Source organism: Danio rerio, chromosome 11 (genome assembly GCF_049306965.1).
Source record: "Danio rerio strain Tuebingen ecotype United States chromosome 11, GRCz12tu, whole genome shotgun sequence".
In the NCBI taxonomy this organism is placed as follows: domain Eukaryota; kingdom Metazoa; phylum Chordata; class Actinopteri; order Cypriniformes; family Danionidae; genus Danio; species Danio rerio.
The window spans coordinates 2556065-2570000 of record NC_133186.1 but is presented as its reverse complement, the minus strand read 5'-3'; the positions used below and the strand labels follow the sequence as shown (position 1 = coordinate 2570000).

At 37.9% G+C, this 13936-nt stretch overlaps 1 protein-coding gene across 9 annotated transcripts in view; it reads left to right on the top strand.

Moving 5' to 3' along the window:
• The window catches only part of ankrd52b (ankyrin repeat domain 52b), a 33265-nt gene extending 21911 nt beyond the window's left edge, over nt 1-11354 (top strand). For 7 of the 9 annotated variants that reach the window (XM_073916230.1, XM_073916233.1, XM_073916232.1 and 4 more), the window contains 9 exons: nt 464-581; nt 4328-4547; nt 6028-6115; nt 6212-6295; nt 6569-6714; nt 8115-8197; nt 8287-8369; nt 8448-8539; nt 10999-11354. In XM_073916230.1, the coding sequence (XP_073772331.1) occupies nt 464-581; nt 4328-4547; nt 6028-6115; nt 6212-6295; nt 6569-6714; nt 8115-8197; nt 8287-8369; nt 8448-8539; nt 10999-11177 (1093 nt within the window). In that variant the 3' untranslated portion in view covers nt 11178-11354. Of the gene's footprint in view, nt 1-463; nt 582-4327; nt 4548-6027; nt 6116-6211; nt 6296-6568; nt 6715-8114; nt 8203-8286; nt 8370-8447; nt 8540-10998 lie in introns of all 9 variants that reach the window. The other 2 variants (XR_012386925.1, XR_012386924.1) reach the window with 1 other exon arrangement.
• Nucleotides 11355-13936: the final 2582 nt, after the last annotated feature.

Genomic DNA, 13936 nt, shown 5'->3' with positions numbered 1-13936 from the left:
TGAATTCATACTGATGTTGGTAGTTTCTAATAGTTAGGAATAGATGGATTCTGTTTGGTTACCATAACTAAAACATTGGAGTTTGGACTGCTTGAATGACATCCGTGTTAGCTGTTTTGAAAATTGGTGGGGAAAATGTGTCAACCCAATGAGAAAGTGTTTACACATTTGCAAGACCGGTCTTTTGCTCTGCTGGGATAGTGAAAATGAAAATGAAGTGGAACCTAGTTTCTTTAACCAGGTCAAAGCAAACAAGAAAAACTGTAATCATATAATTGGTTGGAAAGTACTGTGAATTCAAAAGCATTAAAATGGTGTGTTATATTGTTATCCCATCCTTCTCTTTCTCTCTGAGTTTCCTGTTTTTGCATTTTTTGATGTATTGCTGTTGTAAACTCAGTCCGGTGATGTGTGTGTGTGTGTGTGTGTGTGTGTGTGTGTGTGTGTGTGTGTGTGTGTGTAGGACTCCACTGATGTTGGCCGCTCTGGGCCGTCACACTGACTGTGTGCACATGCTGCTGGAGAGAGGAAGCAAACCAGACTCTGCAGACAGAAGAAGCCGCACTGCTTTACACCGCGCTGTGAGTTTATGTACTGTAAATGTAATCAGTCCCCCCAGAATTCTGCCATTCTGTGATCAGATATTTTAAAGTATGGTTAGAATTATTAACCCCCTTGTTTATTTTTTTTCTCCAACTTTTTGTGTAGCGGAGAGCAGATTTTCTCAACACATTTCTAATCATAACAGTTTTAATAACTCATTTCTAATTACTGATTTATTTTATCTTTGCCAGGATGACAGTAAATAATATTAGACTAGATATTCTTCAAGACATTTCTAAACAGCTTCAAGTGACATTTAAAGGCTTAACTAGGTTAACTAGGAAAGTTATTAGTGTATAACAATGGTTTATTCTGTAGACAATTGAAAACAAATATTGCTTAATAAATAATATTGCCTATAAAATGTTTAAAAAAAATTAACCACCCAGCAACATCAGTCATTTTAGGCCACAGAAATCACAACAATATCCTGCAAAATCCTGGAGGGACTGATGTACCGTGTGTTGGGTTTGTGTTCATTGAGTGCACTTGGTTCTACCAAAGGGCATTATATTTTCGGTGTTTGTAAAAATATTGTGAAAATTTCTGCTTTATTAAACATAATTTGGGAAATATTTAAAAAGGAAAAAAAAGCAAAGTTAATTCTGACTTCAACTGTGACTGTTCTAGTGGATATTTTAATAAAGAACTTGTACATACTTTGCCTTTAACCAGTCAGTCCACAGGTAAAAATTTATTGTGAAAGGCTGTGTAACTTACAGCACCGTGCTGTTTATGTGTACTGTCCGAGATTAAATTCAGCTGCAGAACCAACAGGGCTATTTTATCACAATGACTGACATTTGACACTATTGGACCATGGCACTATTAGCTTCCACACAGCCTATTTTAGGAGAGCAACTACTGACTGGATTGAAGACAAAAATAGGGCTTCTGACCTCTGTGAATAGGCTGAGCATTTCACAGTCAGTGATGACAGCTGAGAGATGCATTCGTGCCCAGTGTTGCTCAGTTTTGCTGTCATAACATCTCATAACCATAACCCAGGGTTCATATGGGCCCACACACTTAATTATTCGACCTCTTATGAATTTTCTTTTATTTTTAAAATATTACCCAAATGATGTTTAACAGAGCAAGGTATTTTAAACACAGTATTTCCTATAATATATTTTCTTTTGGAATATTTCATTTATTTCGGCTAGAATAAAAGCAGTTTTAATTTTTTTAAATAAACATTTTAAAGTCAATTATTTGAAAGCAATATTTGTTTTCGATTGTCTACAGAACAAACCGCTGTTATACAATGACTTGCCTAATTACCCTAACTTACTTATTCAACCTAACTTGCCTAATTAATAAATTATATACATATATATATATATATATATATATATATATATATATATATATATATATATATATATATATATATATATATATACACATATATATATATATATATATATATATATATATATATATATATATATATATATATATATATATATATATATAATATTGGGAAATTGAGATTTATACATTATATTAAGTCATAAAAATATAATACATTATACAATATATAATATTATACAATATATAATACATATATTAATATATAATATAATACATTACTCAGAGAAGTCCCATTGATGTAAACTTTGATGGGATAGGACAATATTTGGTCAAGATTCAACAACTATTTGCAGATCTGTAATCTGGGGGTTCAAATAAAATCAAATATAGAGAAAATCACCTTTAAAGTTGTTCAAATTAGGAACTTAGCAATGCATATTACCCATCAAGTACTGAGTTTTGAAATATTTATGGTAGGAAATGTCTTTACATGCTGTTACAGTCACCAGCGATCCAGCTACTGCGTATCGCTGGAGAACTACAAATCTGCCACCAAATGGACTACAAATCCTGTCATGCACCTTACACTCGCCTGTTTCAGTTTTACCTGATGACACACACACACACAAACACAGCTGAAACTCATCATTGATTCATTACCTGTACTATAAAGACACCTCTCATTTCCACACACATTGCTGAGTCTTTTTTTCCTGTCAACATTACAAAGCTTTTACTTTGTCTGGGTTTTCCTGTGCCGTGTTTCTTTACCCTTGCTTTGTTTATTGTTTATGCTGTTAGCTGCACGAACTGATCTATTAGAGTGTGACCCGACTACTCTTTTGCACTGCTTTGTATGATAATGTTTGCTCTTTTGCTTGACCGTTGCCTGCCTGCCTGACTACTGTTTTCAATAAGTACTGCATGAGGATTCTCAACTCAGTTGTCCAGCGTCCCCACATGACACATACAGATTATATGGTACATAGGGTTTTCCACATTGGATATACAGAAAACAATCAAACATACAGTAGGAGTCAAGATATTGTAAAAAAAAAAAAAAGACAAAAAATCCCATAAGTAAATAAATTAATAGGAAAACTACATTAAGGATTCAAAGACATAATTTGGAAATCTTTACTTAATATTTTAATGATTTTTGGCATAATAGGACAATTGAAAACTGCCAAATTGATGCTATTGCCTAACATAGATATATACACTAGATATCGCATAGGGACCCTAAGCATGCGTCAATAGTGCCGCCATATTTGTACAGTGCTCCCAGGACAAGAGTCATTCAACCGCACTAGTCAAGACAGTGTTATTACGTGAAGATGCGGGACTTTAGCGATGTCTACGGGTGTAGAAACGAGCAAACAAATAAAACAAAGCACAAAGGCAGAACATTTCATAGGTAATATTATGTTTTTTTTCTGTTTTTGTATGTTCTGAACTTTTGTGCTAATCAGGTAACGTTATTGATGATAACAGTCACTTACTGCATTCACCATAAGGCAAAGCAGCTCCAACTCGCACTAAACACTCGGCTTATGCTAGTTTTGTTGAATAAATTCAGCAAACAATGCAAAAAAAATATGACAACGAGATGCTGCGCTGCCAGAAACTTGTATTATTGTCGGCTAACGTTAGTGAAAGAGTCGTTCGGGGGATTCATTCATAAACAAATCGCTCCCTCCGTCAGTATGAGAAGTGAAAGCAGGAGAGGAGCTGTGTTTCAGGACATGATTAGATCAAATTTAACAGGGAGGGTGAATAGTACATTTCTGTACACACAAACACAAGCTTTTTGTCAGGAATGCCTGTGCGGTCACTGATCCATCAATGTAGAAAAGTGATGTAAAATTATAATTTTCATAATTAGAAAAAAAAATACACACTAACATCCAGGAAAACTCCCGATCATAGATACATGTGTATATGTGTATATCTCTGGCTTTGGATGGCCACAGTCCTCCACTGTACATTGGTCCCGCATTTATTTCAAAGGAGCGCTACCCTGTAGCAAGATGGCGGCGCTATTGACGCATTCCGTCCAATAGACAACAATAGACCAGGCGACATCTAGGGTATATATCTATGATTGCCTAAAATATACTCTGCTTTAGATGGGTGATCAAACGAAAGGTTTTTAGTGCTAGTTTTAATTACATTTACATCAATACATTTGCCAGATTCCTTTATTAGCTTAAAAAAAACATTACATTATGAGTTTTTGCTTTCTCTGGGAATTTAACCCACAACCCTAGCATTGCTAACACCATACTATACTATTTGAGCTACAGGAAAAAGAGATTTAATTTGGCATCTAAGTATTTTAAAAGGATTATAAGTGTATCTTGCAGTGCTAGTGAAGTGAGATTAAGTGTGTGCGTGTGTGTTTTAGGCAGTAGTTGGCAGTGAAGAGTGTGTCTCGGCTCTGCTGGTTCACGGGGCTTTCTCTCTGTGTCGGGATGTTCACGGCAGAGTCCCTTTGCACTTCGCTGCCTCCTGTGGTCACTCTGAGCTCCTGCGGCCTTTGCTGGATGCAGTTTCAGTCTCGGATCCTCTGGACTCCCTGCTGGACTACAGCTCCTACACACCCACTCACTGGGCTGCTTACCATGGTAAAAAACAATCTATCCTGCAGACTTTAATGCCATTTTAAACATGTTTGAAATTGGTATTTTTAAATTGTTACAGATGAAGTCAGAATTATTAACCCCCCTGAATTATTAGCCTCACAGTAAAATACTCCCAGAGTATTCAAATCTCCAGAAACAGTTTTACAAGCCTATTTAGAGCCAAGAAATTGACTCTATAATGAGAAGCTGAGTTTTTACATATTTGGAAGGGTTGTGAATATTAAAAGTGCCATAAAGTGTGTTGATTCAAGCTTTTTTCTCTCTGATATCTATTTAGTAGGTATGTGGCTTAAGTAAAAAAATAAATAAATCTGTATATCCTGCATTTTGCGTCCTGACAAGCTGTTTAGCAACACATACAGAAAACAATCTGTACAGGCATGGTGCAGCTGGCTTTAGCTAAGTCTTTATTGGTCTACATGCATCTCTCGTTTTCAAAATAAGAGCCCTCTGTGTATAGCATGTTTTATTTAAGCGTAGATAAGTGAAGATTAAAGACTGTTAACATTAAAATTTGTTACAGTTTTTAAAGTACGCCTGAACTGGAAGCTGTGACTATTATTTTTCCGTATTGTGGCGCTATTGAAACAGAATATTAAATGAGAAAGCAGTGGGCGTGGCTTGTTTTTTCTACTGCTAGCTGATTGGATACAGTAAAGTAGGCGTTTCATTCAGAAAGATGGGGGAAAAGGGTTTGGGGAGAGTTATTACAACCTAACAGACTCCTCCTGCTCACCATTTCTGTTTGTAGTCAAAACTGACAGCTGGAGGGGCGTGGTTAAGTGTAATAGCCACGCCTATTAGGGCAAACTATTGTTTTTTTTCATATTGTCATGCACAGATAAATTGTTCACCACACAACTAGCAATGTGCGCTAATAAAATCAACATGGTTAGTTTTGATTTCATGTGTACTTTAGTACTCTAGTTTTAGTTTGGTAGCTTGGTCCCACTTTATATTAAGTGTCCTTAACTACTATGTACTTACATCAAAAATAAATACAACGTACTTACTGTGTTTATAATGTATTTGAGAACACTTGTGGTGCTCTTGAGTTGGGATAGAGGTTGGGTTATGGACAAATTTGGTGGCATGGGTTTAAGGGTGGGTTAAGGTGTAAGGGATGGTCAACAGTGTATTTACAAATGTAATTACAGATGTAGTTACATACATGTATTTAATCAAGCGTAAGTACACAGTAAATACATGTATTTACACAATAAGTACATTGTAACAAACTATTAATTCCTGTGTAAGTACATATTAGTTAAGGCCACAATGTAAAGTGGGACCGGTGGCTTTAATGAGAGGTAATAATCAGGGAATTTTAATAAATGCGATGCCAATTGAATTTAACAGATGATTGACGGATCTCTCATTTGATTGTTAACTTCTGAAGCAGTTAATTTTGGCAGTGACTATAGTAATGTATGTTGTGTATCTGTGTGTTTTGTGTTGTAAGGTCACACTCACTGTCTAGAAGTTTTACTTGACTACAAACCATCAAGCGTTCAGGATGGAAATGGCTTTTCACCATTACACTGTGCACTGTGAGTCCAGCCCTCCGGCTCATCCTCGAAGCTTTTCTGGACGAACACACACTCTTACTTATCATGAGGAGATTTTCCTGTTTCATTTCTCCACAGGATTACGGGCCATGATGGTGCTGCTCAACTGCTTATTGAAACTATGGGAACAAAGATTATAAACCTCAGAGATGACAAAGGAAGGTGTGTGTGTGTGTGTGTGTGTGTGTGTGTCCATTATTGACTAAAGGCACATTATGTATTAACCTAGTTAAGCCTTTAAATGTCACTTAAAGCTGAATACTAGTATCTTGAAAAATATCTAGTCTAATATTATGTGCTGTCATCATGACACAGATAAAAGAAATGATATATTAAAATTATTATGTTTAGAAATGTTTTGAGAAATCTTCTCTCCTTTGAATAGAAATTGGGGGAAATATACTGTGGGCTTTAAGTGTGTGTTTGTATTTGCAGGACTCCACTTCACGCATCGGCATATTCAGGAAGTGTCTCAGCGCTGGCGTTAGCGTTGAGCTGCGCTTCAGATGTAGACTCAGTGGATGATGCCGGACGCTCCGCATTAATGTTCGCTGCTGAAAACGGACACACGTCTGCTGTCGGTTTGTACTGTTGTGCTTTTTATATATTTAGAGTTATATATATTGGTCAAATTGACCAATTTTATACATTTTTTGAAAATAACACCATGTGAAAATTTAAATATGTCACCGGCCACTTTATTAGGTACATCTTACTAGTACAGGGCTAAACGCTCTTTTGCCTTCAGAACTGCCTTAATCCTTCGTGGCGTAGATTCAACAAGGTACTGGAAAATTCCTGAGATTTTGCTCCATGTTGACATGAGAGCATCACACAGTTATTGCAGATTTGTCGGCTGCACATCCATGATGTGAATCTCCCGTTCCACCACATCCCAAAGCTGCTGTATTGGAGTCTGAGATGATTCATGCTTTGACATGGTGTGTTATCCTGCTGGAAGTAGTCATCAGAAGATGGAGACACTGTGCTCATAAAGGGATGGACATGGTCAGCAACAATACTCAGGTAGGCTGTGGCGTTGATGCTCAATTGGTACTAATGGACCCAAAGTGTGCCAAGAAAATCTCCCCCACACCATTACACCACCACCACCAGCCTGAACCACTGATACAAGGCAGGATGGATCCATGATTTCATGTTGTTGAGGCCAAATTCTGACCCGACCATCTGAATGTGTCAGCAGAAATGGAGACTCATCAGAGCAGGCAACGTTTCTCCAATCTTCTAATGTTCAGTTTTGGTGAGTCTGTGTGAATTGTAGCCTCAGTTTCCTGTTCTTAGCTGACAGGAGCGGCACCCGGTGTGGTCTTCTGCTGCTGTAGCCCATCCGCCTCAAGGTTGGACATGTTGTGTGTTCAGAGATGCTCTTCTGCAGATCTCGGTTGTATCGAGTGCTTATTTGAGTCACTGCTGCCTTTCTATCAGCTGGAACCAGTCTGGCCATTCTCCTCTGACCTCTGGCATCAACAAGGCATTTGCGCCCACAGAACTGCCGCTCACTGGATACTTTCTCTATTTCAGACCATTCTCTGTAAACCCTAGACATGATTGTGCGTGAAAATCCCAGTAGATCAGCAGTTTCTGAAATACTCAGACAAGCCCGTCTGGCACCAACAACCATGTTCAAAGCCACTTAAATCCCCTTTTTCCCCATACTAATGGTCAGGTCGAACTGCAGCAGATCATCTTGACCATGTCTACATGCCTAAATGCATTGAGTTGCTGCCATGTGATTGGTAGAAATTTGCGTTAACAAGCAGTTGGACTGGTGTACCTAATAAAGTGGCCGGTGAGTGTATACTATATATATATATATATATATATATATATATATATATATATATATATATATATATATATATATATACACAGTTGAAGTTACAAATATTCCCAAATGATGTTTAACAGAGCAAGAATTTTTTTTTACAATATTTCTATAATATTAAACTGTTTTATGCAGAAATCCTCCTTCATGAGGCCAGAGCGGATCTGTCACTGCAAGACGTCAACATGAACTCAGCTCTTCATCTGGCCTGTAGAAGAGTAACGTACCCAAACATTCACAATTACTGTATAACACATGCTGAGAGTTGAGTTTCCAGAATAAATGATCACCATGTTTTCCTCCACAGGGTCATGAAATGTGTGCTCTCCTCATGCTGGCGGAGACTGACGACACGTCGCTCATCAGCTCCACAAACAGAGCGCTTCAGACGTGAGCTTTGCTGTTTGATTACATGCTATAAGTTGATTATTTAGTTGCATTGACTAGTTTTTGTGTGTCTGCCTGCAGGCCTCTGCATATCGCAGCTAGAAATGGCCTTGTGACAGTGGTTGAGGTTCTGCTGACTCGAGGAGCAACAGTTCTGGCCGTAGATGAGGACGGTAATGACGACTTTTTATAACCTGATGATTGTACATGTCTGTCTAATGTAAGGTCATTTAAAGGGAAACTATATTTTATAAGATGTAAAATAAGTCTCTGATGCCCCAGGAGTGTGTGTGTGTGAGTGTGTGTGTGTAAGTGTGTGTGTGCGTGTGTGTGTGTGTGTGTGTGTGTGTGTGTGTGTGTGTGTGTGTGTGTGTGTGTGTGTGTTTGAAGTTTCAGCTCAAAATACAACACAAATAATGTTTTATAATTCTCTGAAACTGACCCTTTAAGGCTTTGATCCTAATTGTGGTGTTTTGGGGACTGTTGCTTTAAATGCAAATGAGATTGTGGTCTTTTTAATAGAGGGCGGAGCTACAAATGCCTACGTGTCAAGATAATGGCAGATTCAAAACTGTAACGGCGGATGGCTGCTTCTCACTCAGGGCTGTTTATGCTAATGAGGGAGAGATGGTCACTAGTGGGCGGGGCTTTCCCCCTCTGATGACACGTACAAAGGAAGAATGTTAATCAAAGTGTTTCTGCAGACTGTTTTTATCAAGTGAAAGGCAGAATAAGTGTTTGGCGCGATTTGTTGCTATTTTTAGACCAGCGCAACAGTAATTTTCACGTTTTGCGCCACGTTGTTTAAATGGCAAATCCATTAGCGCCACTTTGTGGACTCATGGGTGTGCTGGTCTAGAAAGTAGGTGTGTTAAGGCGCATTGTTGGCGTGCTGCTGTTTTGAGGAACTGAAATAGACTGCGGCATTATTGTTATTATTATCAGTATTATTTATTATATGCATTTAAATATTTATTTTAATAAACATACATTTAGATTTATCCACTTTTGGGGTTTTGGAGACGTCTGCATCACCATATGGGGCATAAGAACAGGACGTTTGTTTGGATATAACTTTTTTGTCCACCCTTGACTATTATTGTTCGTTTATTCCTTTGCTGGAAATTAGAACTGAATTTTGGAAATCGTTTTGACACAAATCTTTTGCTTAGCAAATTAAATTAAATATGTGGGCTAATGGATGTATTCAGTAGAGTGAGTTTCCAACGTTTCCTTCACCAAAGTAAAGGAGTAAAGAGTAAAAGTAAAGTAAAGAGAAAGTAAAGAGGCTGAATGGAGGAGGCTCATTCTTCATCCTCGCGCTGCAGATGCTCTGTTTAACTGTTTTCTCGCTAGTGAAGCGTTCTGTTTTTACACTTACAAAGTCCAACATGTAAATAGCGAATGACGCAACTGACTCTTAAACGGAATGGGAGACGAGACTCAGATTGGTTTAATGCTCATTATGCTCAAAACACACCCAGAACTCATTAAGAGAATAAGCACAACCCTCTTAGACAATGCGCCAGAGCGTATTTCTCCGTCCTTAAAATAGCAAAAGTGGATTCGGACACACCCTTAATGCTTTTGAGCCATGCGCTTTAGACTTTGCGTATAGATCATTAAAATAGAGCTCAATATAATTGTACTTAAATGAACATTTACAGTAAACATAAAATGAAAAAAAGAAAAAAGGCAGGTCTCAATGCTGTCAAACACTGGGGGTATGTTCACTCATCAGTTTTTAGATGCTAAATGTGAACACTTGTTTTTAAATTGCATGCATTCTGCTAGCAAAGTGTAGATTACGTGAACGCTGATTGAGTGGGAAAACCACCGACACTAAAATTCAGTAGTTATTATTGTGTTAGTATTATAAGCTGCGTCCCAAATGGCACACTATGCACTCATGCACTCATGTACTTATGCACTTACACACTCAACAGGATAGTACATGTATGTAGTGTTGTCCCAAATGGCACACTAATGTTTTTTTACTAAACGGAAATTCAAACCGTTTCCCTGATGACGTTTGACGGTCGCCAAATCAGTGAAATAAACAACAGAATTATCAAATAATACCTATCGTGAGTATAACCGCATTCACCATCGGGAGGCGATATAATCACTCTCGTAGGAGAATTTTGCTTTCACCATCCAAAATAAATAAAGTTATCCAACATGTGCGTCCGATAGCTCCGCCCCTTCCGCTACGTAAGCAAACCTGCGGTCGTTGAGTGCGTGAAGTGTCCATCATTACACACTTCATTTTAGCGGCTGAATGAGTGCATCATCCGGGTAATTAAAGTGCACTTATTATTTGAAGAGTTTTCAGTGTGAACACACTACTTACACTATTTATACTACAAAATGGCGTAGAATAGTGCATAAGTATGCGATTTGGGACGCAGCTATAGTGTTCATTAAGCCACCATTTTATCCGCGCTCAAAAAAATCCTGAACACTATTATGTCAAAATAAAAGTCCCCTGCGAATGGAACATTACAGTTGTCGAATAACTAAACACTTCAGAGTCTTTGTAATGCATTTAGAAGCAATTATTCGAGTTTCTGAAATGTTTCTCATAAATATATTCTCATATCACTGTTAATGTAGCTGTCTGTTCTTTTAGGACACACTCCAGCATTGGCTTGTGCACCAAATAAAGAGGTGGCGAAGTGCCTGGCGCTCATCATTTCCACTATGAAGCCGTTCATCGGTTTGATGAAGAACTGTGGCAGTGGTGTTTCCCATCAGCCCCTGCGTAACGGCGTATCTCTACATCTGCTCACCGAGGAGCCGCAGGGCTGAGCATCATTTTTAACAGCATCTGTCCTGCTGGAAGGTAGCTAAACAGACTTTTCACAACACTTTTTATGTATTTATATTAAAAAAACGATGAATAAAAGGCTATTTGGTTTCCCTGCAAACTCCTGACGTGCTCCACAAGATGTAAACATGTCAAAATAAAGTCTCCTGCTCATGGAATATGATGCTTTTTTCATGACACTAGACATAATTTCATCATGGACACTATTCACAAGACTGTTTATAAGTCATCAGCATCTTAAATCCTTGAAAGTTGTTAATATTTTGACTCTTAAGATGTAAAATAAGTCTTTGGTTTCATGTATCTGTGAAATTTCATCTCAAAATTCTCATCAGATCATTTTTGAAACCCTTCTGAATATGTGAATTCAGACCTGCCTGTGCCTTTAAATGCAAATGAGCTGGTTCTCCCCGCCCACCGTTCCCACAAGCGTTGTTTTTCCTGCTGCTTCACGTCAGATAAACAGCAGTCGGTGATAGACACAGACACTGATGAAGTAGAGATCCTGTTTATGAGTCAAAAATACCAAGTATGGTTATTTTATGTACTTGTTGTGAAGTTTATTCAAGCCTTTCTGCAACGACGAGTCACACAAATGCCATTGCGCATACGCACACATGCACACGTTTAAATCTGCACTGTTTTTGCACATCTACTTGCAGCAAATCTGGATATGAATTATGATGTTGTACGAAATAAACCAGATTTAACGCCCACAAACCGGGACTCCTGTTATTTGTTTGAAGTGTCCTTCCATATCAGGGGTGTCAAACTGAATTCCTGGAGGGCCGCAGCCCTGCACAGTTTAGTTCCAACCCTAATTAAACACCTGTAGGTTTCAAACAAGCCTGAAGCACTCAATTAGTTTGATCAGGTGTGTTTAATTAGGGTTAGAACTAAACTGTGCAGGACCGCGGCCCTCCAGGAATCGAGTTTGACATCCCTGCTTTATAGGAACACTCTCATTTTTGGCAAAATAGGCTCATTTTACAGCTCCCCTAGAGTTAAAGTTGAATTAAAAAATTTTTAAATCCGCTACACCAGGAGATTAGCTGAATAGGAGCAATTTTAGCTTAGCTTAGCATAGAGAATTGAATCAGATTAGACCATTAGCATCTTGCTTTTCTCTTGTTCATTTTTCATACATAATAACTTTAAATTGGCAAAAAAATTAGTTTGAACAAGATGCTAATGGTCTAATCTGATTCAATGAATTATGCTAAGATAAGCTAAAACCCAGAGGCTGTGTTCCAGTCCATGCATTCGTGAACCTCCCTTCACTTGTTCCCTCGTGCGGAATCCCCAATGCCATTTTAAAGTGCGTTCCATTTTATCAAGTGAACAAGGTAAGCTTACATGAACATATCCTCGATTTTGAATGGAGCGAGTCTAGTTCACATGTCCACTCCAGAAACTATAAGCCCCAGAATGCAATGCAATTGTGACGTCACAACAGTGCAGTGCTCAAAGGTTAGGGCATTTAATTTAAACCCATCCAGATGCTCCACCAGTTGCGCAACGTAAACAATGATTTACATCTGAGTGAACTAGAAGTTCGCAAGTAAAGGACATAACAAATTGGACAGGAATGCAGATATTTATTCATTTATTTTGTTAGTTTGTGAAAGATGCTAATGGTCTAATCCGATTCAATGAATTGTGCTAAGCTAAAAGTGTTAAATAAGAGATCGGCTAAATGGATTTAAAAATGATTTAAAACTCAGCAGTTTAAACTCTAAGTGAGCTGCGGTCCTCCAGGAATTGAGTTTGACGTCCCTGTCCTCTAAAATTGTACTGACACTTTGTAGCTGCGGTGATTTTAGCGGATAGCGATTTCCTTCTCTTTAATACAAACATGCCCTGTTTTAAAAACATTTTAAACTTGTACAACTCATTCTTGAGCTGCAGCTGATCACAGAGAGTTGATCAGATATTTGAATCCAGACTTCCGCTGCTGAGAAACCCGGAAATGGGATAAAGGCTCCATTGCGTCTGTTGTAACGTTCGTCAATGTTCTGTCATTAAAGTCAAAATCAAGATAAAAGAGTTTAAACAAAACCTTTACTTCATTCTTTTTTTAATGTAATCATTTCTGACAAAAATATAAAGTGAAATTCAGCAGTTTTGATGGCTGCATGTTCTCAGTTAGAGTTAGCATTTTCACAGATCCATTTGGCTTTTCTGGTGTAAAACAAACAGACATGTGGCTGACTACTGTACAAGAAGAGGGAAACACAAGAAACATAAACACATACACTATGGACAATATAGCTTACCCAGTTCCCCTATAGCGCATGTGTTTGGACTGTGGGGGAAACCGGAGCACCGGGAGGAAACCCACGCCAACACAAGAGAGAGAACATGCAAACTCCATACAGAAATGCCAACTGACCTAGCTGGGACTTGAACCAGTGACCTTGTTGTGAGGTGACAGTGCTAACCACTGAGCCACAGTGCCACCCCAAAACTGGAACTGTAGAAAATGTTAATTTTAAAAGAGAGATCTGTGATCAATTATGCTCAGCACTGCACAGTCGAAGAGGAAATGATTAGGCCTCCTGCAAAATTGTAAATATATTTCAAATATTTCCCAAGTGATACTTAAAAGAGCAAGAACTTTTTCACAGTATTTCCTATAATATTTTGTTTTGGAGGAAGTCTCATTTGTTTTATTTATTTAATTTATTTTTAATTTAAATAAAATATTTTTAACTTAATTTATAATAATTATTTATAATGT